Source organism: Monodelphis domestica, chromosome 1, assembly GCF_027887165.1.
Source record: "Monodelphis domestica isolate mMonDom1 chromosome 1, mMonDom1.pri, whole genome shotgun sequence".
NCBI classification, from domain to species: domain Eukaryota; kingdom Metazoa; phylum Chordata; class Mammalia; order Didelphimorphia; family Didelphidae; genus Monodelphis; species Monodelphis domestica.
The window spans coordinates 252,111,801-252,139,373 of NC_077227.1; the positions used below are offsets into that span (position 1 = coordinate 252,111,801).

The 27,573-nt window shown below is 36.9% G+C and overlaps 1 protein-coding gene across 1 annotated transcript in view; it reads left to right on the forward strand.

Annotated features, from left to right (window-relative positions):
• Positions 1–10,522: 10,522 nt before the first annotated feature.
• The window catches only part of SNW1 (SNW domain containing 1), a 32,493-nt gene continuing 15,442 nt past the window's right edge, over positions 10,523–27,573 (forward strand). Inside the window, exons 1-5 of the mRNA XM_001367052.5 lie at positions 10,523–10,654; positions 13,462–13,615; positions 18,514–18,675; positions 25,405–25,500; positions 25,590–25,696. Coding sequence (XP_001367089.1) covers positions 10,641–10,654; positions 13,462–13,615; positions 18,514–18,675; positions 25,405–25,500; positions 25,590–25,696 — 533 coding nt within the window. The 5' untranslated portion in view covers positions 10,523–10,640. The remainder of the gene's footprint in view (positions 10,655–13,461; positions 13,616–18,513; positions 18,676–25,404; positions 25,501–25,589; positions 25,697–27,573) is intronic.

Genomic DNA, 27,573 nt, shown 5'->3' on the forward strand with positions numbered 1-27,573 from the left:
GGCTGCCATAATAGCGGGATATGCAGCAAGATTTGGTCCTTTCTGTGTTCTGAATCTTTCTCTGGTGGAAAAGCATGATATTACTAAAGTGTATCACAGAGATGAGATTGGTAAAAACCTCTAGGAGCTGTGAAGTTTGGATTTGACTCTCCCCTGATTGTAACAATGAAGGTACTTACTTCTTCCTTTATTGTGAAGATTAAATTGTAATCCCCTGTCTATTTTTAGAATTAAATCCCCAAAGTGTAAACCCAGTATTTAAAGTAGATACACCCATTTTAACCACAAAAGGTATGAACTAACCACAAAAAGGTATGAACTAACCACAAAAGGTATGAACACCCATTTCATACATTGAGTTGGAGATCTGTGGCCCACATGTGAAAGAGTGGTCCTGGAGAGGAGCATCTGCTGTGATTGTTGATGTAAAAATTTAGGGGAGGTTGACACAAGAGAAAAAGGTCTTTAAATAGCGGAAACAGAGACACACAAATCAATCAGTTAGTCACTCAGGCTCAGAGTTGAAGATCATCAGTCACTTGGAGTTGGACTGGAAGACAGTCATTTGGACTTAGAATGAAGACAGTCACTCAGAACTGGAGGAAAGATAGACACTTGAGGAGAGACTGTAGGACAGACACTCAGACTTGGAATGAAGACACTTGGCTGTGGAAATGGACCCTTGGAGGAGCTTGTGCGACCTCAGACTGCTTTCCTTTTAGACAGTCACCGTGGTGAGTAAAAAGGCTGACTCTTTCCTTGCCCTTTCTGGAGGTGTGAACCTCTGAGAAAGGCCCATTGTCTTGAGACTCCATTCCCCTGACTGGTGCCTTAGAATTTCTAACTGTTTCAGAGGAAGCCAGAGCTTTCTCTCTCTATTTCTCTCATTTTCTTTCTTCCTTAATATTTTCCCTCTATTGTAAAATAAACTACCATAATTCCATTTACTTGAGTAATTCATTTGGGGATTTAGAAATTAAATCCTTGGTGCCTATCAATTTAATATCAGTCCAACCATAAATTTAACAGAGCCAAATTAGTGAAAGGAATAGGCTAGCAGAAGGAGGAAAGCCCATACTGCCCAGAAAACTCTATCAACATCTATTTAATGTGATTCACTCCAAAGGTTATTATGGAGTAAAATCCATTTTGGATGACATTAGGAGATTTTGGATAGCCCTGGGGATACCTACAAATGGTATTAGAGTTTGTCAGGCATGTGATATATGTAGGAAATTCAATCAAGGTCATTTCAAGAACAAAGCATTAGGAGGCAGACCTTTAAGTTATTTACCTTTCCAATGTTTGCAAATTCACTACATTAATATGCCTAATGACTAGGGATACATATATGCACTTGTAATAATGGATCGTCTGGCTAGATGGATAGAGGCATATCTGGCTACTAACAATAATACAGCCCTAGTAGTGAAAACACTACTGAAAGAAATAATTCCTAGATATGGCATTCCTGATGCTATTGACTTGGACAGGGGATCTCGTTTTACATCACAGATATTGCAAAAAGTATATAAGACCTTAGGAATTTAAAGTAGTCTATACGATGTTTGCAAACCACAAAGTTCAGGTCAGATGGAGAAGATGAATAGAGTTAAAAACAACCATAGGAAAACTCTGTGCACAAACACATCTAAAGTGGACAGATGTTCTTCCTTTAGCTTTATTCCACCTTAGAACCAGACCCAGAGGAGACTTGCATATTTCCCCGTTCAAAATTCTATATAGATAACCGTTGTGGCATGGATGAATAGCTAAACCATTGTACATATTGTAATAGTGAGGGGAACTTAAAAGGTGAAGGAACCAGTGAATAGCTGTTTAGGGGAACTGAGTTCTGTATGACACTTCCTCTTTCTTTCCACTAAGCTAAGTAGTCCCTAATGGAGTCAAGCAGTTCAGACTAGAGGGTAAGTCTATTCCCCACAGCTTCTTCCTAAATTTTGATGGATTGAAATTCCCCTTCTATTACATAAATTCTGAATCAATTCTGATATAATTCAAAGTATCTAATTTATTTTGAAAGGAAGGGAAAGGGCAGAGGGAAGGAGGAAGGTCCCTACTATTTCTTTCCTACCTACAATTCTTGAAGACCAAGGAAAATCTCTTCAAGGAATATGGCTCTGAGTTCCCCTAAGGGAAAGATATAGTCTCTATTCCAAAGGTTGTCTTCAGTTGGGCAAGAAAACTTCATTCAGTTCAGTTCAGGCAAAGGGGCTTGAGATGAATATTTCTCCTATCCAGCTCCCTGAGAGTCCTAGATAAGAAGAAAAAGACCTTTCTGACTCCAACAGCTTTTTTGAACTTGGAGCTCTCCCATCCCCTGTAGGCCCTCTGAATGTTCCATTTACTCCTCCTGAAGCATCTTCTTCAAATTTCAGATTTTCTTTGCTTTTGGCCATTCCCTTATTCACAACATCCATGCTAGGAGGAGAATGCCAGCTTCACACTTATCTAGTAGAAATACAAAATAGGTTGGAAGAACTAAGTAATCTAGGATTGTTAGTTCAAAGGGTACCACTTGATTTCTTGCTGTATAATATCAAGCCAGGTGATAAAGTGTGTGAAGAATTTTCTCAGAAATACATCTACTGAGCCTAGATGTACTGGCCCACTCAAAGTAGTATTAACTACTCCTACATCCATCAAAATAATAGGCAAAGATCAATGATACCATGCCTCTCACATGAAACAACATTATGCCCATGATAGAACAACAGAAAATCTAGAAAATCCAGAAGAGACTGCAAGAGAAATATCAGAATCTGATGTAATACCAAATGCCCTAGAAATAACTGAAATTGTCCCTACAAATGAGAACAATGAGAGGGAAGAAGAAATAGCATAAAGTACTGCATAAATATACACAGTAATTTGAATATCAAGAAACAGCTTCGTGTAATATCAAAAAAATCTCTGCTAAGATCAAAATATGGTTAAATCAACAACTGAAGAAGTTTCCATCTCCAAATTTTAAAACCATATAATTATAATATACTTACAATAAGCTAAGAAGATTTAGTACATACGCACATATGTGAAGATGTATATAGTAGGATACTTGTATGCACATGTACAGAAAAATCAATCTTGCATGCATGCACACGATAATCTTACATGCATGCATGATCCTGTATATTATAATCATCAGAGAACACAGGACTTCATTCAAAATCAGACAGTAAGTTTGTTTGTACGTTTGCTGCACAGAGGAAGTTCTCCGGATCAATAGAATTATATCAGTCAACACCAAGGACAATAAAAGAACTTTAAAATTTAAAAATTATGATAATGGGTCATGTAAGATTATTCGTTGTAGGGGACAGCTGGGTAGCTCAGTGGATTGAGAACCAGGCCTAGAGACGGGAGGTCCTGGGTTCAAATCTGGGGCCTCAGACACTTCCCAGCTGTGTGACCCTGGGCAAGTCACTTGACCCCCATTGCCTAGCCCTTACCACTCTTCTGCCTTGGAGCCAATACACAGTATTGACTCCAAGACAGAAGGTAAGGGTTTAAAAAAAAATTATTCGTTGTACACATTAATTTCACATATAGGGAATTGCATCCACATCCACATTAGGATTGCCACCAGAAGAATGAATGATAGATCTTCAGGTGTGACAGAGGCTGGCACTAGAGAAAAAGTGCCAAGCTGAAGAATATGGAAATTGATAAAGTTGATGGGGGAGGGGTCCCAGGAGTGGATTCAAGAGGAGGAGGAGACTCTGGCTTGGAGACCAATGAGGGTCTCTCAGTCTTGGGACATTGAAGAGTGAAGGTGGAAAAAGACTTTCTCCTGAGGGTTATCCACTTTTCCTGCTGGTGACTAGAAATCTTTCCCCCCCAACACTTCCCAATTGAAGGGACTTCTGAAGAGAAACCTGAGCAGACTTTACCTCAGTTCCTGTTGCCCAGGAGTGAGGCAACCTGACTCTCTCTCAGGGAATTCAGGCTGTCAAGGCCTGAGTTCCCCCCAACTCGAGGAGAGAGGGGAAAGGGTTTAGATAGAGATAGGGACCTCCTTTTCCCACTTTCCTTTTCCCATTCTTCCCTGCCCGTTAGTCCTTTTGTATTATATGATTGAGTTAACATTAAAAGTTATCTGTTCCCCAAGCTGAGTGTGAGGGAATGGATCAAGAGGAGACCTTTTGGTCTCAAGTAGTGGAGGGGGGACAAGAGGGACAAGAGTGAATTGGGGAGAGCCACTTTAGCTAAGGAGGGAAGGCAGAAGGGAAAAAATCTTCAAACACCCCCTCCTCTCTCTGAGCCAATTCGTTATATCTGCTATCTCCCCTGAACCCCGCTTTGAGAAGGGGGTTCTTCTCTCTGTCCCCCTCTCCATACCAAAATCCAAACCTTCCTGGGGGTACAAACATTCCCTTATTTTATTTTTTTTTAAAACACAGGCAACATGTGAAGAGGATTTCCTGAAGGAGAATAAGTAGGCATCCATTACTATATAATTAGTACATGAACACGGATACACACTGATATATTTTGGGGTTGCATCGTAGAGAGGATCAACCTATATGAGCTTCTGCAGGACTCATACAGACAAGAAACTACAAGGATTCTTGTCTGAATGACTTCTGGTCAGCATTCATGTAAAAATGTAACATATTTGTACATATGTAAAGTTTGTACAGAAAAACAATGTACATTTGTATGATACTAATGATCTAGTATACTAGCATAATATAAGGTGGACTAATATATTAATTATTTTAAAATAGGGAAAGATTAGATTAGGGAAGTTTGGAACTAGAGATAGACTAGGGACAGAATAATATCATATCTTGTGATATAATTTTTAAAAAGAAAAGTTATTACTAATATAGAAGTTAGAAGAATTCATAAGAGTTCATAGTTATACATTTGTAATTGTCCATTGAAACAGGAAAATTTAGATTGTTACAGAAAGTGCTACATTGTTGAAAAATTGTTACTATGTTGAAAAATAACCATGTATTTGAAATACTTTTTTTCCTTCCACTTTCCTATAATCTTGATCTTAGACAGAATTTAGGTAGATTAGGATATTTAGGACAGATTAAGGTTTGTTATTTTGGGGGAAGAGGAATATTTAGAATAGTATATTTTACATAACAGGAGAGAATGATAATTAAGAAGGTATGTACTGTACTTTGGTACAGATGTCAGGTTGAATCTGTACTACAGAGAAAGAGGGGAGCTGTGGACATGAGAGAGATACAATATATTGCAAAGACTGGATTTTACAATGAAATCTCATGCAAGAAGGAAATAGAACTTTGGCTGCCAACAGGGGATGGGGCTAGAATCTCCAGCTAAGAAAAGCAGGTGGACAGTTGGAAAAATAGTCTTCTTGTCCTTCTGTACTGAGAGGGAAAGAAGCAATCTTGCTGATCTTATTCTGCTACATTCTCTCATTGATCTGAAGAGAGCCAGATTAACCATCTTTCCTTATAAGTGGTGGATAGAGACTTTTTCCCTTTGGGGAAGGCAATAAACTATCCACCCCAAAGATTTCCTTCAAAGCTGTATCTCTGTCTCAGGAAATTACACCAACCTGACTCCACAAAGATACTAAGGTCTTCTGGGACTTACATCCCTAGACCTGAGCCTCAACCCCTGAGGAAACTTTAGGTGGAAAATAGAATAGGGACTTCCTGTTTCCCTCTTCCCTAACCTACCATTCTAGACTTATCAACTAATAAATAGACCTTATAACTTAAAGAAGAACTAATTATCTTTTCTTCAATATACTAAGGGGATCACAGATAACAGTCATCTAGAGAAGAGAATAGAAACCAGAGATTGAAGGAGATTTTCTCTTACTCTTCAGCTCTGGACAGAGATCCAACTCCATTTTCTCTGAGACAGCTCTGCCTGGGAGAGAAGTGGCTTTTCTCTTTATCTGTTCCCTCCCTCTCAGTTACTTATCAACCTTTGGTTCCTGAATGCCCACTAGTACAATGTATTGGTTCCAAGAGAGAAGAGTGGGGGAAAAAAAAAAACCAAAACAGAAGAATGATAAAGGCTAGGTAATGGGGGTTAAGTGACTTGTCCAGGGTCACACAGATAGGAAGTGTCTGAGGCCAGATTTGAACTTAGGACATCCCATATCTAGGCCTGGCTCTCAATCTACTGAGCTACCCAGCTGCCCCATGTTCATTTCTTAATAGAGAGGTGACAGACTCTGAGACAGAAAGTAACTCACACTTTTGGATATGGTCAATGCAAGAATTTGTTTTACTTGTATATATTTGTTACAAGGGGTGGGTGAAAAAAAAGTGCTTGTTAAATTAAAATATAAGTTTTTTTAAAAAAGAAAACAAATAATCAGCAGGCTTAATTAGTATTTAGCAAATACATTTACTCAAATACCATATAGCAAGAAAAGTAGTTATAAAAACACAGCTTCTGAGGGAAGTGTCTTTTTTTATTTTTAATTTCTTTATTTTATGGTTACATGATTCATGTTGTCTTCAGCGCTCTCCTTTTCCCTCCCCTATCCTGGAGCTGACAAGCAATTCAATTGAGTTATTCTTTGTATTATCACTCAAAGCCTCTTTCCATATTATCCATTCTTGTAATAGAATAATCTTTTAAAACCAAAATTCTAAAACATATACTCAAATAAACAAGTGATAAATCATTTGTTTTCATCTACATTTCTACTCCAACAGCTCTTTCTCTAGAGGTAGATACCATTCTTTTTTATAAGACCCTCAGAATTTTCCTGGATCATTGCATTGCTGTTAGTAGCAAAGTCTATTACATTTGATTGTCCCACAATGTTTCAGTTACCGTGTATAACATTCAGGAGTTTTCTTAAACCTACAATGGTAACATTTATTACAGACATGATTGACAAAGGGTAACTCACAACTCAGTATATTTTAAGATCCTGACACCTTAGACCTCCTGGATGTGGTTCACATCTGAGTGTGACATCTAGACAGGATGGATCAAGAGCAACTGATAGTCATTGCTGTATTTGACAAATGGATGAAGTGTCAGGAAGGAAATGGCAAACCCTTCTAGTATCTTTGCCAAGAAAATTCCCCAAAGGGGTCATGAAGTGTCATACAGCTGAAAACAACTAAACAAACAAAAAAAACAACAAATCAATGACCATATCCCTATTAGTTATCAACACTTAATGGTTAATGAAACTACCAATATGAATTAAAAATACCAAAGTAGCAATAATAAAGGGTCTTTAATTGAGGCAAGAAGATTATAATCTGAGGTTTCTACACATCACCAGTCTTATGTCAAAACATGAAATTGCGTGACCCTGGTGAAGTCACTTAACCCTACTTCACTTTCCTCATCTCTCAAATGTACTGGAGAAGGAAATGGCAAACCACTCCAATATCTCTGCCAAGAAAATCCCTGAATGGTGTCACAAAGAGCCAGATGTGACTGAAAAAAGACTAAATCCACATATCAGACCTCTTCCTACTATTATAGTTTCTTTTGAAGTTTCACTATCACTTAGGTGTGTAACTTACCCTAAACTTTGGAACCAGTGTTGACGCTTCATTCTCCCTCCCTATATTACTCATAGCCAATAGGTTTTCAAGACTTGCTGATTTTGCCTCTATATACAATTGTGTTGAGTCACCACTGGATTTAAATTCCTCATCATCTCTTGTCTGGACTTCCAATTTGTCTCTTGGCCTCTAATATTTTCCCTTGACAATACAAATTTTATATGGTTGTCAAAGCAATATCACTAATGCCTAGCCTGATATTATTCTCTTGCTCAAGAGACTCCAGGGACTCCCTATTGCTTCTAGGGTCAAATGTAAAGTGCTCTGTTTGCCATTTAAATCCCTTTACAATTTGGTTCTGATCTATAGTTTTAGATAGGTTTCACTTTACTTCCTCTTGCATATTCAAAGTCCTGTCCAAACTGGACCACTTGGATTATTCCACATACATAACATGGTGGACCAGCTAGGTGGCCCAGGCAGTCAGAATTTGGAGTTAGGAAGAGCTCAATTGAAATCCTTCCTCTTGGGTGACCCTGGGAAAGACACTTAACCTCAGTTTCCTCATCTGAAAAAACATGGATAAGAAGCACCTGCTTTAAAGGATTGTTATGAGGATCAAATGAGATAACAAATGTAACATTGAAGTGCTATATAAATGTTAGCTATTGTTATCTTCTGCTTTTGTGACTTTTTGTAGCCTGGCACCTATGTCTAGAATATATTACTCTCTTCTCACTTCCCTCTCCTAGAATATTTAGCTTTCTCTGAGTTTCAACTCAAGTGCCCTAACAAAAGGGCCCTACCCCTATTTATTAGTATTTTCTCCCAGTCAATATTTTGCATTTACTGTGTGTATAGAATAATTTTAATACAATTTATCTGTTCATAAACTATTGCTTTCTATGGAAATGTTTATTCTTTGAAAGCTGGGACTATTTTTCTTAGCTTAACACTTAGCCCATAGTAGGTATTTAATAAAAGTTTACTGATTGATTAATTTTTGTCTTTAGAGACCCAGAACATAGCAGAGTATTTTGCACACAGTATAAGTTTAATACTTGAGTGAATGAATGAAAACTTCCCTCTCATAATTACCATTTTTGTGTGACTATGGACAAATCATGGAATTCCAATAATCCTTTGTTTCCCCACTTGTCAAATAGAGATAACCTCTACAGTCCCTACCTCATGTAAAGCTCAAATGAGATAAGTTATTGAAATTAATAGGCTTTCCCAGAAAACTCTGGCTCCCCTTGCTGTTGGGTGCCTCATTTATAAATGTAATTAACTATTGTATTAAAGTAGGAAAACCAGAACTTAGTCCTTTAGTATTAGCACTTTTTGTTTCATGTCCTTATCACTGTCATCATCAAGAAAGGAAATTTATTAGGGCCCACATTAGACTGTGAATTCCTTGAGGGCAGGAGACTTTCTTTTCTGTCTTCATATCCCCCTAAGCTGAGCAGTTTTTATATAGTAGGTGCTAAATAAATGCTTTCTGACTTACTATCATACTATGGCAATGATGGTCAACCTTTTAGAGACTGAGTGGCCAAATTGCAACCCTCATACCACATGAGAGCCCCCTCTCCCATCCTGCCTTAATCCAGACAGGGGAAGGAGGAAGTGTTGCTATTGGGCTACTGGGTAGAGGAATGGGTGAGGTGAGAATTGTCCTCTGGCGCATGTGCAGAGTGAGAAGGGAGCAGCCCCCTGTCCAGCACGCATGCCATAGGTTCACCAACACAGTACTATGGATATGGCTCTCTCCTTGATGTTGAAGATACAAAGAAGTATTACAATATTTGTTTCTTTGAAAGGCATGCAACAGTTCCTCCTGTCCCAAAATATCTCCCCTCAATCCTGTAACAGTACCTGCAATTATATTATTAAAGATAGTATTCCTTTGGGTCTGGATTTGAACTCAGCTTTTCCTGACTTTTAAAGTCCAGTGGATGGGGTACTGGGCCTGGAGTCAGGAAAAGCTGAGTTAAAATCCAGCTTCATATACTTACTAGTTGTATGATCCTGGTCACCTCATTTAAATCTTGTTTGCTTCAGTTTCCCCATCTGTATGGGAAATGAGCTAGAGAAGGAAATGACAAACCATTCCAGAATCCTTGCCAAGAAAAGCCTAAATGGAGTCTGAGAGTCAGACACGACTGAATAACATTTTGATACTTCTTTAGATTGTGCAAATAATAAATATTGCTCAGTTATTTTCAGTCATGTCTGATTTTTTGCAACCCTATTTGGGGTATCTCATCTTTTCCTCATAATAATCTCAAGAAGTAGGTGGTATTGTTACCCTTATTTTATAGATGAGGAAATTGAGGCAGAGAGAAATTAAATAACTTGCCCAGGATCACTCAGCGAGTAAGGATAAATGGTCACATTTGAATTCAGATCTCTTCTGGCTCCAGGTCCAGTGCTTTACTTAAGGAGTTGTCATGGTTTTCCCCCAAAATATAAATCCCATTAGCTGACACCTTACTACTGCCCTGAAAAAATACAGAACTACCAACAAAGTTACAAAAGAAGGCAGACAGATTAATCTGGAAAGCCGCACAGAACTGAGACTTCCACTGAACTATACAGAGGAACATTTAAAGTCTTTTGAAAAGAGAGTGGAGGCAAAAGTCAGGTTACTTGAGTTGACAAATTTGGGAACAGTGCAATAGCCGGCCCATTTGGGAAGGTCCTTTTGGTTTTCTTCCCAAGTGTGGGAAAGAGGTGAAAGAACTCAGTTACTTCAATCATTTTTTTTTTACCATTCTGGAAATTATCTAAAAACAATGTTGTCATTACATAGACCAAAATCCGTGTTAGACAGTTCTAAGGAAGCATCCAATACTAAAATCCTCAGATTTCACAATTTTCCTCAGGATAAGCCTTGAACGCCAAACCGTATGGGTGACATCATGTATAGAGTACAGGGTCCTTGCTCTATTCGCCCCGTGTTTCGCCCCGCCCCTCGTCGCACTCTGGTCAAAGAATACTACAAATCCCAAGAGGCCATTCATTACGGACGCATGCGCATTACGCATATCTTAGCTTTACCACCCTCCCCTCCCCTTTCAGTTGCCTAGTAAACCCCTCCCTGTTCAGCCGCCGCGAGCTCTGGAAGTAGCGGAAAAGATGGCGCTGACCAGGTATGTTTTTTTTTGTGGGGGGGGGGGGGGGTAGGGAAGGTAGGGTGAATCTTCAATACAAAAGAGATTCTATTCGCTTTTACCTTTTTATTTCTCAGCTCCCACACTCTGGGGAAAGTCTCGGGTAGGGGGGAGAAACGACTCCTTGGGACGGAACTGTGGGCCGGAACTTCCTGCTAGTCACCAGGCCTCGCCGAAGCCGGGGCCTTTCCTGGATTCCTACCCCGGCTTCGGGCCGCCCCTAGGCGTGGCTGAACCTTCCTTGCCCCCGTGCGTTCAGGAATTGCCCAAGTTGACTTTCTCTAGTTTTTGGTGGCGAAGTTGTGAAGAGATCTCCAACCGTGGAGGGAGTCGCTGGAGGGGAAAGGGACAATGATTTATTTGGGTGGGAGGACGGAGGTGGAAACTGAGGTGGAAGGAGGAGTTGCTCACCACTGTCTCCACCCTTATCTTCTGCACTCTCGGAAAACAAGCACGTAGATAAACTTCTCCATCTTTGAATGGAGACCCCATTGGGGGTCGGAGATTCGTAGTATTCTTTATAATAGTCCGTTTCTTTCTCTGGCGGCTGAAGACCTCGCCTTTTCTCCCCTTCCCTTCAAATCTAATTCTTGCTTCTCCGCGTTGTCGTGGAAACTGTATGAAAGCGGCCCTTGATTCCCAGTGCATAATTCACTGGATTGGGGAAAAAATTATGTAACAGACCATTCCCTGCACAGGTGCTTATTAAGTGGAAAAGATTTTGATCAAAAGGGAAAAAAAAGGCAAGTAAAGTGAAAACTTGAGGAAAGTCAGTCAATAAACATTTATTTAGCGCCCGCAAAGCACTTAGAGTACAAAAAGGAGCAAAAGCAGTCTGTTCCCATGGAGCTTACAGTCTTATGTCTTCATTATTATCCTCAGCTTGTGCCTCTTTGCTCCTTTTCCCACTTAATTCGTTTAGGAAGTCATCCTTCTGAGATCAGAACAGCGAATCTTGAGGGAGAAACCAGTAAGGGAGTATTATTACATGCCCAGCACCATGCATTAGATGTTGTAGCATATGGAGAAGGAAGCTCAAGAGGTGAACCTTGGCCAACAAAGGTCTTTCTCCAAACAAAATAAAGACATGGAAAGCAGTTAGACTGTAATATAATGCTAAGTTTTGTGAAGAGACAGAAATAAGTACCAAAGGAGTTAGACAATGGGAAGATGAGTAAGGAAAAGTTTTATCAGTAAGGGTAATTGAGTTCAATCTCCCAGGAGGGGTGACATGCATATAAAACATACACACACACATATGTCTATACACACAGGGAAATGCTACTAATGATACTCTCATGCCCATATATACTAGCTTAGTTTTAAGGTAGATTGGTGGTTCTTATATTTTCATAGAACTTGGTCTTCCTAACTTCATGAAGCCTGAAAAGTTTAAATCTTAAAATACTTGAAGACTAAACTATTTTTACTAGGAATTCATACTACTTCTTGACCATTTCTCTCTTTATTTGCACTTTCTAAAATATAAAATGCCCATAACCTCCATAAGAGTCATTGTTGGCAACTTCAGTAGAAATTTTTTTGGGAAGATTAATATAAATTATTTTAATCTATGCTATATTTGTATATGGAAATAAGAGTTCTTTCTAAGCCAAAGACTGAATTGCTTTTCTGATTCTAATAGATTTAATGCACTGATTGGCTTTTCTTTTTATTCTTGGTTGACCAACATATTTAGGGGGCTCATTAAACCTTTTGTTTAGTGAATGTCAAAGGTTTTGTGCATGTACTGTAATTTTATTTTCAGTATAAATGCACCAGATCTTTCCATTTAATAACAACATTTATTATGATGACACACTAAAAGTATAAATAGTCAAAAGAAAATTCAAGTTGGTACTACTTTTATTACTTTAACGTTAATAACTTTTCAGAAAATCAGCCATTTCATTACTACTTAAGCTTATATACATTAATTCTTTTTTTAATAGTTTTTTTAAAAGTTTGAGCCAAATTTCTCATCCCTCTCCCTCTCTCTCCTCCCCTCTCCCTGAACTGGCAAGCAATCTTCATATATAATAGTGTAAAACATCTTTCTGTGTTAGTTCTTTCTCTGGAGGCAGATAGTGTTTTTCAGCATGAGTTCTTGTGGATTGTCCTGAATCACTTATTGCTAAGAATAGCTAAATCATTCATAAATATTCATATATTGTTGTTGGCATGTATGACATTAGTACATTAGTATGTTCTCCTGGTTCTGCTCAGTTCACTTTGCATCAGTTCATGTAGGTCTTCTTGGGTTTTTCTTAAATCGTCCTCTATATATTAATTTTTGAATAAATCCTCTTTAAAAAATGATCCTTAACTGTACTATTTTTTTTTCCCTAGATGCCACATGACTTTTCCCTGTTCCTTTCATTTTTTTAGAGTTTAACTTCTCTCTCTATTTCTACTTCTCTAGTATTGGTACTTAAAATGATTAAAAAGTAGGGAACAAGAGGAAAATTGATGATCTGGGCATCATCCTCTGAATAATTAAGGATCTACTCTCATGTTACAAGAGATTCAAAAACTTCAAAGTACCTGAGCTATATTATGGGGTTATAGAATTCATCTCATCTGCATTTAGTCAAATTTTTTCATCCCATTGGTGAAGCTTACATTATTACCTAGGGAATAAAATGACTGGTATTGGTACTTCTACAGATTAATAGAAATTCCCCCTTTTATGAAATTAATAACAATTTTATTTTCTTTGCTAATTTAAATAACATAGTTATTTTTATTTGTATCCTAACTTTTCTTCTTATCCTTAATTTTTTTAGCTTTTTACCTGCTCCAACGCAGCTTTCTCAGGACCAGCTTGAAGCTGAGGAAAGAGCACGATCACAGAGATCAAGGCAGACTGCTCTGGTCTCATCACGAAGAGAACCTCCACCTTATGGGTATCGAAAAGGTTGGATACCTCGTTTGTTAGAGGTAATATTAGTCTTCACTTTGGATTTATTAAATCAATCAAGGGTAACACGAATAATTTTTGTTACCTAAAATAAAAAAAGTTTTTGAACAAGCCAAACTAATGTGGCTAAAATTAGACCAAGAGTAGGTAACTAGGGAGGAAGACATCTTCTTGCTATCACTTGACTTTGATGTAGAAATATTTTAAAGTACATAAACCTTGGAGCTCTGCAGCATCTACTTCAATACTGTTTCTAAATATAGTTCTCTAGTCACTATTATTAAATTTAAGTGCCTAACATTCCTCACAAAAGGTATGAACTTGAGTAATGGAAGAATGGAATCAGTTCTATCACAGTTCCAAAAATCTTTGTGTATGCAAAAAAATTTTTTTTTATTTGAGTAGGATAGAAAAGTAGCTCTGGAAGATTATTGTAAGTATCAGGGAAAAGTTGGAATTGTAGATTGTAAGATATTTGAGAGAGAAAAAACATTAAAGCTAATTTAGTCCAAACCTCTCATAGGAAAAATAAATTGAGGCACAAGAGGGATTGTCTATAATGGAAAGCATAGTCTGGGCCTCAGTTTGTTTATTTGAAAAATAGAGATAATGATGTTTACACCATTTTCCTTACTAGATTTTTGCAAGGAAAACATCATCTAAATCTTAGTGTTATATAAATATGAATTGTTACTCAGGAATCTTTGACATGTCATATTATATTTATCTTTTTAAAAAATTTGTATCCTAATGGAATAAGCCCCTCAAGGGCAACATTGTTTTTCATTTTGTCTTTATATTACACAACTTCTTCAACATTGCAGGCACTTGATATATGCTTGTTGAATTGTTGGCATGAACACTTCCTGTATTGTTGAGATTGCTTCTTTTCTCTGACTTGATGTTCAGTCTTTGAACACTGATTAATTCTTTTTTTTTCAGAACACCCTGTTACCAACCTAGGGATGAAACTTTACAGACTTAGATTAACTGATTGTCAGGCAACAGACATTTCTAAATCACCAGTGCCTAAGAGTTTTCAGTTCTTTGCCACTACAAAAAGAGCTGCTTTAAATATTTTTGTATGTATGGGGTTTTTAAAAATTTTTTCTTTGATCTCTTAAGAACATTATCCTCATAGCAGTATTACTGTAGTGCTATAACTGAGTCAAAAATGTATGTATAGCTTAATAAATGTTGAAACATAGTTTTCGCGGACCAGTGCATAGCTCTAACCAAGAGAGCATTAATATGTTTTCCTACATCTTCTTTGGAATTTGTCATGTTTCTGTTTTTTGGTCATCTTTGCCAGTGTGATGGATGTGGTGGGTATGGAACTTCAGAGTTGCTTTAGTTTGCATTTCTGTCATAAATTATCTGAAGCATTTTCTCATGTGGCTATTAAAAAAGCATTGATTTCTTCCTCTGAAAATTGCCTGTTCGTGTCATTTGACCATTGATCAGTTGAGACCCTTATGTATTTGAGTCAATTTCTTATATACCTTAGAAATGAAACCTTTATCAAAAAAACAAAGATTCCTTCCCCTTCCCCCAATTACCTGCTCCCTTTGTTTAAACCTTTATTTTATTTAATAATTTCCCATGCTAACTTCTGAGAATCTTCTCTATCCCTTGTTTGGTCATGAGTTCTCCCCCAATCCATAGATGTAAGAGATAATCCTTGTTCCTATGATTTGTTTATGATGTCATCCTTTATTTCTAAGTCACCTCTTTGGGACCTATCTTGGTATTTGTTGTGAGATCTTGGTCCATACCTAGTATCTACCAGATCACTTTTCCATTTTCCCAGCAGTTTTTGTTAAATTGGGAATTCTTGCCCTAATAGTCTAGGTTTGGGTTTATCTGACACAAGGTAACTATGTCATTTGCTTCTTTCACAAGCACCATTTTACATAAAATTAGAGAGTGCAGCCTTCTTGCATTTCAGATTTTATGTAACTTAAAAGGAATCTACATTTAACTTCATGACATAGTTGAATTTTTGAAAATCTTATTTTTTTAATAGCCAAGATTTCATAAAGTCAGGTAGAACAGAACAGGTTTTAAAAAGTCAAACTAAATTGGCCTGCTAATCTGAAAATGCCACGGGCACTTTTCCAGAAGAGTGAATGTTTGGAGAAAAAAAGCATTTTGTTCTAGTTTGCAAAATAAAAGCTGTGATTTTTCTGGCAGGTTTAATGACCACATAATTCCACAGTCAAAGTCCTGAATGTTGATTATACTGAAAAAACACTTACAATTCTTAATATGTGTCAAATTGTCAGCAAGAATATAGGCAGCACCTTTCTAGGGTATGCTTTAACTGTTTCTGTCTAATTCAGGATGAAATGTATTTCTCTTAGTATTCTTCAGTTTTCAAAATGTTAAAATTCTTTGCAGCAGTTATTGGCATACAATTCAAGGAAGGCAGTTATCTTGCATTTTAGTGCAGTTGTTTCCACTAGATGCAACAAGTCTTTTTCTAAAAAGCAATTTTATTGATATTGTTTGTTTTTCTTTTATCTACATTTCCCACTGTATCCCCTCACTCTTCTTGACAGTGATCCCTTATAATAAATAATAAAGAAATACAAGGAAAAAAGGTTAGCAAAACTGACTTAATTTTTTTTATGGTACAGTAATATTTCTAGTACTTTGCATTCAACAACTTTTTTAGTCATTCCCCTAAAAGTAATGGAGAAGGAAGGAAACGTGTTTTTATTAAGAATTTGCCTACTTTGTGCTAGGTACTAAACACTTTATAGATATCTCCTTTGATCTTCACAACAACCCTGGGAGGTAAGTACTATTATCCCAATTTTACAGGTGAGGAAACTGAGGCAGGCAGAAATCAGGCATACTCAGGTCACAGCTAGTAAATGTTCAGTGCTAGCTTTCAATTCAGTTCTTCCTCCCTCTAGGGCCAATTCTCTATCCACTCTAGCCATTCTATCTATTCTAGGTGTTAATTATATTAAATCTCAACAGACATTTATAAAGCACCTATCATATGTTCCAGACATTGGTATATTGAAAAACAATGGTCTTAAAGTTAAATTGTCTTCTCAAGAATTTAAGATTAATTTAGATTTACTGGGAGGGGACAAAATGTATACAAGTTAGACATGATACTTTGATAAAAGTTATTGGAGTGATCTTGCATTCTTTTTTTTTTTAACCCTTACCTTCTGTCTTGGAATCAATACTATGTATTGGTTCCAAGGCAGAAGAGTGGTAAGGGCTAGGCAATGGGGGTTAGTGATTTGCCCAGGGTCTCACAGCTAGGGAGTGTCTGAGGCCAGATTTGAACCCAGGACCTCCCATCTCTGTGCCTGGCTCTCAATCCACTGAGCTACCCAGCTGCCCCTTGATATTGCATTCTTAATTGCTGTGACAAGTAATACTAAATGGGAAAATCTTTAAACCTGACCCATCTAGGTGGATAGAGAGCCAAGGCTGGAAACACGAAGTCCTGGGTTCAAATTAGTTAACTCTAATTGCCTAGCCCTTACCTCTGTTCTACCTTGGAACCAATACTTAGTATGCTTATAAGACAGGTGGTCAGAATTTTTTTTTTTAATGGGCCTAGTGACATTCTGGAAATAAGACAGCTGAGTCAAAGCCTATTCGGGTTTCAAAGCTTAATGCTGGTTTGAAGGCCAGGTGATAAACTTTTGATCAGAGAGGTAAAAACTCTCCACTAAGGTGTCATGAAATTGTAATCTATATCAGAGAAAACAGTATACAAACTGGTTAAATTACAGACCCTTTAGAAAAGGAAAAATAAAATTGTATAGGAGAAGTCAGAGTGTGGCATGAGAGATTTTAAGACGGAAAGAACCTCTGTTAACTGAAAATAGAGATTTTCATAGAGAATATAAAGAAAGGGAATGATTTAAACAGGATGTGATACTGTTTAGTGGAATGACTGCTTTAGACCAGTCACAAATTCATTGAAGTGGCACAGGGCAGGACAAGTTCAGGGACTAGTGGGTAGTATCCTCTGGATGGCATATAAAGTAGAACGGGAAGTAACATAAAACAGAATTGCAAAGTTAGTAAGAAACATTGTCATAGCTTTGGAGTGATTCATATTAACTATGCATTGTTGTTTTTGCTATCATTTTAATATTTATTGTTTTGCTTATTAGACAGAAATGTTGACTATCCTTTAGAGGAGGGGGAGGGGGGGGAGAGAGAGAGAGAGAGAGGGAGAGAGAGAGAGAGAGAGAGAGAGAGAGAGAGAGAGAGAGAGAGAGAGAGAGAGAGAGAGAGAGAGAGAGAGAGAGAGGAGAGAAAAGAGAGAGAGATGGAGAGAGAGAGAGAGAGAGAGAGAGAGAGAGAGAGAGAGAGAGAGAGAGAGAGAGAGATTGGTTTTAAAATATAAGTGCTTGATGTATAAAACCATTTAATTAATGATACACTGTTTCATTTTAAACTATAAAAAGGTTCTCAAATCTGCTTTGGAAAGCTACTTATCTTTTTTTTTAAACCCTTACCTTCCATCTTGGAGTCAATATTGTATATTGGTTTCAAGGCAGAAGAGTGGTAAGGGCTAGGCAATGGGGGTTAAGTGACTTGCCTAGGGTCACACAGCTGGGAAGTGTCTGAGGCCAGATTTGAACCTAGGACCTCCCATCTCTAGGCCTGACTCTCAATCCACTGGGCCACCCAGCCTCCCCCTACTTATCTTATTAAAAAAAAAAAACTGTTAGCTTTTCTTGAAAATGTTAGTTTAGCAAATAGTGCTGTTTTCAAATGGCAACTGACTTATGGCATAACTATTATGGAAAGTACTTTGTGATTTGGTCTCATAGCATTGTTCTGAAAAATGCTAACTTTCCTAGCCTATCATATTTGCCCTAAATTTGAGAATCATCATGAGTACTCTTATTTAATTCCTTTTTTTGCTGCATAGGATTTTGGAGATGGCGGTGCCTTTCCAGAAATACACGTGGCCCAATACCCATTGGATATGGGAAGAAAGAAGAAAATGTCCAATGCATTGGCCATTCAAGTGGATGCAGAGGGAAAAATTAAATATGATGCAATTGCTCGACAGGGACAATCAAAGGACAAGGTATTCCATTGTTTTCATAAGTAATTATGTAGATTTCCAGAGTTAGATGTGACCTCAGAAACTATCTGATACAACTCATGCTTGAACAAGAATCTAACAAGTAACCAACCATTCAGCCTTTGAATGAGTAAGATAGAGAGAATGAGAAACTAATATCTAGACATGTATTCTTTATCCATAAACTTGGTTTGTTTTTTTAAAACAAGTATAAAGTGTTACATTTACGTTGGGTAAATAGTTTGAAGACAGTTGGAAAAGATCAATTTATCATTTTGGGGGTTTTCAAGTAAATAATAAAAACTCAAAATGTTTTGGGTTAATTTTGATATATTAAATGATTCTTTCAGAATTTCCAAAGCCGATGTATCAAGTTGTCCTTCACTGGTTCATGTGGGTAGATGGAATAAAGCAAGCTTCTAGACATTTGCCATATAGAATTAGGATAGTCCTATATCCTCAAAAACCCAGTTCAGCTGCTGAACTCTTTTAAGCCCAAACTAGCTTTTTCTATGTAGATGCAGTACTCCAGATGAAAAAGAATCACTTTAAAACTGCAAGTCATGGTAGAATAACTTAGAACCTTTTTTATTGTTGAACATAATATATTTGCTTTCTTTATGTAATAGTGTTCAAGAAAAGTAATTCTTCACCATAAAACTTAATACTTTCTTTAAAAATAACAAAACAGGCACCTTCACACTGGCACTCTTGCTCCATATGTACAGGTGCATACCTTGAGTTTGAATGTTGCTACCGTAAGTTGGAGATAGGTGACTCTGGCTTCGTGTCACTTTCTCTCTTGAAGTAATTATGGTTTTATATCCTCTTTTCTAGTAGGGAAGAGCTGCAAATTAGGGCAATAGAATATGACAAAGGAAGTGTTCCGATAATTTCAGTTGAAATATTAATAGCTTTTTATTCTACTTCAAGATTAAAAAATAAAGTACTTGAATTTCTAGAAGCTGTTTCAAAATTTTCTTATGATTCTTGCATTATTGATCCTTTTTGGTTTTTAAAATATAACACTTGTGCAACAGCTCATATTTCTTTGATCTTAATATAATAATGAAAGAGATTCACATGGCTAGCCTTTAATTCAGATTTTAATTTTGACCACACTGCCAATAAGTTAAATAGTGTCACATTATTTATTACAACTCATACTGCTAAGAGCAAGTAGAATAACATAAAAGATGCTATAGCAAAATATGTCCCCTTATTTCTTAAATTTACTTAAATCTTTAAAGAAATAGCAATTGGGCTACCTAGAATACAAAAGGTGATAAAAATTAATAATCAAAAGGCCATTATTAATTTATGTGTATAAATGTTGTCATTTAAGGGTTCCCCCCCCCTTAGATCTAATGAAGCTTTAACAAAACTTATTACCTCCTTGCTAACCCAAGAAAAACCTAAGAAACCAAAGGAAATCCTTTGAGAAAATAGTTCTTTTTTTTAAAAGTGAGTCTCAAAGTATTATAATACTCAGAGCTACTATCTGTGTACCATAATTTATTATCAAATTTGAAAGAACTAGAATGTAGTAAAAAACATTTAAATTATACAAAATTTAATGTTTATTCAGATCTTTTAATGCATTAGAGCCATCATGAAATCAGTTTTTGTAAAATACTAAAGGAAAATAATATGCATTTTTATTTTTAAGATTTTCTGGTTGTATGAATTCTGGGTAAATGGGAGATTACCCTACATAGATTTCTAGGGAGTCTTACTGTGTTGTTTAAAAGACTTTTGATTCCCATATTGGGGACACTCCAAATCAGCCCATTAAATCATTGTCTCTTCCTCTGCCAGTACAGAGGTTACTGATTACTCCTTGAAGGCAGGGGCTGTCTTTTTGCCACTTTTTGTATACCCAACTTTTAGCATGAGGCTTGGCACAAAAAAGGTTCTTAACCAATATTGATTGATTGATTCCTTCAATCTGTAATTCTTTCTAGATGAAGAATGCCAGAAACATAAATAAGAATGTCTCTTTATATGGCATAACTGACCATTCCCAAAGGTTTCTTATTAGTAGAGAATCTAAAAAGAAAAACTTATTGGAGTAAATCACATTAGAACTTTAAGAATTTTACTTTGATCTCTGACTGCAATGAAGAATCTCAAAATGAAATGCTTTTGTCTTTTTTCCTTTTGAAATTATCGTTGTGGGAAATGTGATATCGTTTAGTAACTGACAGTGCAGTATCTTAGAAAGCACCAGAAGTATATTATCAGAAGAAAATGCTTGCTTTATTTGAAGTGACCCAGAGTAAATTCTTATAGCATTATTTTTTTTGTTTAATCTCACAAACTTGGTGTCCAGTTAAGTTTGAAGATGTAGTTTTACCCTATTTGTGGTGAAATGCTAGACTTAATCACTGTTGACAATCTGGTCCTTTGCCAGTTTTCACATAATAAGTAATAATCTGTTTAGCGATAATGAGTTATGGATTTATCTTGTTCACAAAGCTCATTTGTGCCCCTGGCACCTTAGAAGGGTATATTGTATTTTTCAGATAACCCCCCAGGCTCTCTACCTTCTGGGATTTTTTGAGCTTCTCCAGCACATTTGGTACTTCTACAGTAAAAATTTCGAGTTTTGTAGTTAGTTACCATAGAGGAATCATATTCTTCAGATCTTTCACTCAGCTTTGTGAGTTGTTAGAATCTTATTGATGCTTACTTAAGGGATTATTGACTTTTGAATACTAGAATAAGAGGCAATAAATTATTTTGTATGCTAATTAGTATTGCAGCTTCAGATTAAGTTTGTTGTTAGACCCAATTACTAGAAGTCTTAGAATTTTAGCCTGTAGTGATTGTGGGTTAGTACTTAACTCTTTATGGTCTTTAATGGTGGATGTTATATGCTTGCTCTTTGGTGATATAGCATTTTCTTGCCTAACAGGATAGTCAAGCAGCTAGTTTTTGTATTACGACCTTTTATAAAGAAGAAAGCTTATTGCCTATATGAAGAAGAATGAATTCTGAGTTTTTACAATATTGTTTTGGGTCTGGCTATTCTTATTGCCCCAGCTGGTCTGCTTATCATTGGTGAAATGAATAATTAGAAATATTGTCTGTGACCATGAAGTAGTAGGAAACTAGCTTGTTTAGGGACTCTGAGTCCCTGTACTGCATTCCAATTGAGTTAATCAGTGGACACAAAATTATTTCATGTCATTTATATATAGTGTGTTTTCATACTTTTGTATAACCTCTTGTTACATAATTATTTTCTCTTATTAAAATGTGAGACCCTTATGACTCTTTTGATTTTCTATTTATGTCCCTTAGGCTTTACATATATATAGTAAGAGCTTAATAAATGCTTTTTCATTGAAGATATGGCATACAATTGAGACATTATCAGCTTAATGTAGTTAAACAGTCTGTTGTCACCAAAAAATGAAAAAAAACAAACATCAGCACAGGCTGTCACCACTTACCAAGGAAGTTCATTTAATGTAAATTATTCACTATAGCAAGGAAACCAAGAGAGCTTGAGCATTCCGATAGCCTGTAAATACCTCATCATCTTGCTAAATGGAGAGATATATTAACTAATGACAACACTGGCTTGTCACATAATCTCATCCATAAAATCTTAGTGAAAAATATTGTAGGTGCTCATAAGCAATATCACATCAAAACAGCAAGAAGCAATGAAGGGAAGAACAAGTGAATATAGAAAATTTGGCGGAAAAAAAAACCCAGCAGAAAGTCAGCTAGAGAATATTGAAGGATTAAGCTGGAAAAAAGATGAAAAAAAAACCCAAACTGAAAATATCTAAAGATTTTTATTGCCAGCTCTTCACCCTCCATGACAATGGAACCAGACTTTACAATCCTGGGCTTGCACTGAAGGAATCCAAGCAAGGGAGTGAGTAGCTGCACTAGCCTGATTGTATGCAAAGGGAGGTCTGAATTGAAGGCATTAAGTTTTATTAAGAGATTCAGCCTCAGGAGGGCACCCAAAACTTTTTTTTTTTAATCTTGGACCTTATTTTAACACTTAAAGCACAATTTGAAGGATATCAGAAATTACTGGCTCATAACAATTTTCTTACATCTATACATACTATCCCTACATGCATTAAGGCATCCTTGGGAAAGTTTAAGAAGACATTCAGCCTTTTGCAAATGAAATTCTATAAGAGATCACATCTTTATATTTGTACAAGTGACTGATAGGTGTGAGAAGTGTAGTAGTGGAAAGAATCCTGGATTCAGAGTCAAGGAACTTAAATTCACATAACTCTGCCACCAGAATGCCACCTGTGACATTGAGCAAATCACTTCAGCTTTCTGGACCTCAGCTTCCCTAACTGAGAAGTGAAAGGATTGAACTTGATGGCTTCTCTAAGGCCCCTTCTAGTTCTAAAACTGATCACTTAAATACAGATCCCATTTTGTTTATTGCGAAACAAGGTATTTTATTAAACCCATACTGTGTACCAGCGTTGAGTATGTAAATACAAGCGTGCAAGATACTAACTGCCCTTAAGATGCTTAAATTCTAATGGAGGAACGCAACATAAACTCAAAGCACCTTTTGAGGAGTAATGGGAAAAAATTCAAGAGTTTGGAGTGAAATAGCATTTCCAGGGACCCTACCTGAAGTGATTTGGGCAACCATTAAAAAAAAATTGAATTGGCTACCTTAAAGGCTGTCCTTCAACAAGATGTCGCCCATACAGTCTTAAAAGAGTCTTTGAGTGGTGTAACAAAGGAAGTAACTTTATCCACATTACTGATTTTTAACATTAAGAAAAGCATAAAAATATTCTCACCAATCATGTTCACAGTTGTCATAGAAAATGTTGAATACAAAGACCAAATGGAAAAATTCCTTATAGATGATGTGGTTCTTCAGTTGTTCCTGTTTGGAGTATTGCAGCCTTCTGAATCAGTTCCTTAAGTAATCAAAAGATTTTTGGTCTTACTTTACATACAGGAAAAAATAGAATAGGTGAAGAATACCTATTATTGAGTTGAATAAACAATGCATAGAATGAATTCCATTGGGGGGGAGAGAGAGACAGAGACAGAGAGAGAGACAGAGAGAGAATATTTGTGTGTCTATGTATATACATATCTTAGATGATAAACTGGGCCCAGAGCAGAACAGGAAGAGGACAGGGCAGTGGATTGCTTTAGGAACCTGTGCACTAATTTTAATCACTCCAGACCTCTTTCTAAAAGTGTCATCTTTCCCTGAATGGCTATGAGTTATAGAATACTGCTCCATAAAGTTAATGTTGATGATCCAAAAGAACCAAAAAGGAACTAGAGAGATCCATAAAGGATGTAAGCAGACAGCAGCCAATGCAGAATTGCAAAGAAGCAACATAAAGGATATGAATAGGTGGGGAAGTGTGTGTTGGTTAAAGATAGAGAATAGGCAATAACTAATGGCTAGTCCATGTGTTCCATTGGTTTACATTCAGTGTTTAGAAGAGCATGCTTCCAACTCATTGAGCAGACCCCTTTTAAAGATTTACAGGAAGGCATAGATAAGAGTTGCATGGGATGGGCACACATAGATTATAGTCTGCATCTTTGGAGAGAGTACCTGATGAGATCCACAAGATAATACCTTTAAACATTCTAAAGGAATTGCAGAAAACAAAGTGAAATTACTAATACAGAACTTTAGTATAAACACTTCATCTTAATATCATTAATATACATTTTTCTTCATATACATTTATATCTGGGGAGAGTGAGCTCAAACTTAAAACAGGTTCTTTAAAGCCATTTGACCTACTAGATTCATTTCTAAATGTAGTATGGCTGATGGATAGAGTTGATCCCTCACTTGTCACAGCCTTGTAGTCCAGGCTGGATTGTGTCCTGGATTGATAAACCAGACCTGACTGACTACAAATTTTGGCATGGACTTCTGTTTTTTGTTGTTCTTCAGTTGTTCATTTGCAGTTGTGTCTTACTCTTTGTGACTCTATGTTCATGGGTTTCCTTGGCGAAGATACTAGAGTGGTTTTCTATTTCTTTCTCTGGTGGATTAAGGCAGAGATTAAGTGACATGCCCAGGGTCATATAGTAAGTGTTTAGGCTGGATTTGAACTCATCTTCCTTGCTCTGGCCCTACAACTCTATCCCCTGAGTCTTAAAACCATTAAAAAATCAAAAGGGTTATGCCAAGTCAGTTTCAATACTCCTTCTGCCATGAAATTTTGATAGCTTCTAGTAGTTAATATTCTATTTAAGATTTTTCATTCCAAAGAAGATTCCCCCTCCTTTTATGCAAAAGGAGTTATTTCAGGGTTTCCAAAAGAGGTAATAGGTACAAGAGTATATTTGCCATAGGTTAATATTTTGTTTAAGCTTTTGAATATGGAGAACAGAAGAAAACAGCATAAAGATTGATAGGAATAATCCATTCTTTGAGGGGACTGAATTTTGAAAATTATTTGCTAGCTCACCTTAAGAGCTTCTGAGCTTATAATGAGTGATTATTGCTACATATAATTTGTATCATTAATTTAAAAACCTTATAAGTCCTTAAAGACCTGTTAGTCATCACTGTCAAAATGATGTATAAGGGATTTCTTTGGCACTTTATTTTGGAGCTGATTTTTTAAAGTGATTTTAAGTTACTTTAATGTATGGAGACAAGGGAAAGCTTCTAAAATAACTTAATGAGGTTGCTGCCTTTATTCTTTACTCTTTCTCATCCCAGTTATGTTTAATGTTTTTTAGGTCATTTATAGCAAGTATACTGACCTGGTTCCCAAAGAAGTTATGAATGCAGATGACCCAGACCTACAAAGACCTGATGAAGAAGCCATTAAAGAGGTACATATTTATGCATATGATTATTATAAAATTATCTTTTTAGAGCTTGTTGATTGTTAAGCCAATTAAAGCTATGTTTTTGATTTTAGATTACAGAAAAGACACGAGTAGCCCTAGAGAAATCTGTGTCTCAGAAGGTTGCTGCTGCTATGCCAGTTCGAGCTGCAGATAAACTAGCTCCAGCTCAATATATCCGGTATGAATCAAACTAATAGTCTTATGTCTAGAAGTTTTAATATCAGCCTCAGCAATATAGATGATCTTATTCAGGATTTTTTCTCTGAAGGAATTAGTTGCCCTACTTATCCAAAATGGGGGAAAAAAAGAATTCATGATTAAAGTCCATTGACTCCTTCTTGAATGCCATTTTAAAGTGATAGTAACTGTTATTTAATGGATAGCATTTAGGATGTTTTTTCAGACTTTTTATCTGTCAAAAAAGTTTATCCTATGATATGTGAGACCACTCAGACTTATTGTCAAGAAATGTTTTTCTTATTTTAAAAAATGCATCTTTAGTTGTTTCTAAATTATGTAGTTAAGCTTTGTAATTCACCAAGTTTTTCCTTGGCAAGATGGAAACAGAGCTGTTGAAAGAAAATGTAGAAGGGCAGCTAGGTAGTACAGTGGATAGAGCATCAGTCCTTGAATCAGGAGGATCTGAGTTTACATATGGCCTCAGACACTTCTTGGTTATGTGACCCTTGGCAGGTCACTCAACCCTGATTTCCAAGCCATTACTGCTTTTCTATCTTAAAATTGATATTAAGACAGAAGGTAAGAGGTTTTTGTTTTTTTTTAACCCTTTTCTTCCACCTTAGAATCAATACTAAGTATTGGTTTCAAGGCAGAAGAGTGGTATGGGCTAGGCAATAGGGGTTAAGTGACTTGTCCAGGGCCACACAGCTAGGAAGTGTCTGAGGCCAGATTTGAACCTAGGACCTCCCATCTGTAAGTCTGGCTCTCAATCCATTGAGCCACTCAGCTGCCAACCTAGAAGGTAAGAGTTTTTAGAAAGAAAGAAAGAAAATTTAGAATTAGCAAGGTTGTAATTCATTATTTAGTTTCTATGCTGCAACCAAAAGTTGAATAATAATGAATCTTTTGCTGAGAGTCTACAGGATTTTTTTCCCCTTAATATATAGATTCATTAGAGGTGTTTTTCTGTAATTTGTTAACTGTGAAACTAAGTACTGTGCCTTTGCATGGTTGAAGGTATGATGGAAAGACAAATACACATAGTTATTTCTAGCCTTTTGCCATAGCCTAATTTGAGTTAACAACCTTAGTGTCACCCTAGACCAGTGATGGTGAACCTTTTAGAGACCAAATGCCCAAATTGCACCCTCATACCCTATGTGAGTCATTCCCTTAACCTAGACAGGGGAGGAAGGAAGGGCTTCCATTGGGCTGCTGGGCAGAGGGGTGGGGGAAGTAAGAAATGTTCTCAGGTGTGCATGGAGAGGGGGAGGGGAGCAGCAGCCCAGCTCTGCCTCCCTCTGGCCTTCTCGTAACAAACTCTGGTGAACTCTGCTGGAGTGATGGTGCCCACAGAGAGGTCTCTTGAGTGTCCCCTCTAGCATGTGTGCCATAGGTTTGCCACCATGGCCCTAGACTCCTCCTCCTCATCTATCTCATATTTCCAGTTGGTTGCCACAATTTGTCATTTTTCTCTTCACATACCTTTGGAACTCCAGACACAAACTTCCCTTTAGTTCAGGCCCTTTTCACTTTGTCTGCACTATTGAGTAGTCTTTTAATGGGTGTCCCTACTTTATTTTTTCTCTACACAGCTGACAGTGATTTTACCAGAGTGTGGGTCTTAACCATATTGCCTTCCTCAGTAAATTCCAGTGGTTGCCTTACTTCCAGAATTAGATATAAGACTTTTTTTTGACACACACAGTTTTCCGTAACCTGGCCCCCTCCTACATTACCAGTCTTCTTAAACTTACTTCCCTCTCTGTACTGATCTAGACACATTAGCTTATTTGCTCATCTTTTCACACTCCGTTCTATGTTTTCATGCCTTTGTACACTGTCTGTCTTTCATGTCTGGAATGTTCTCCTTCC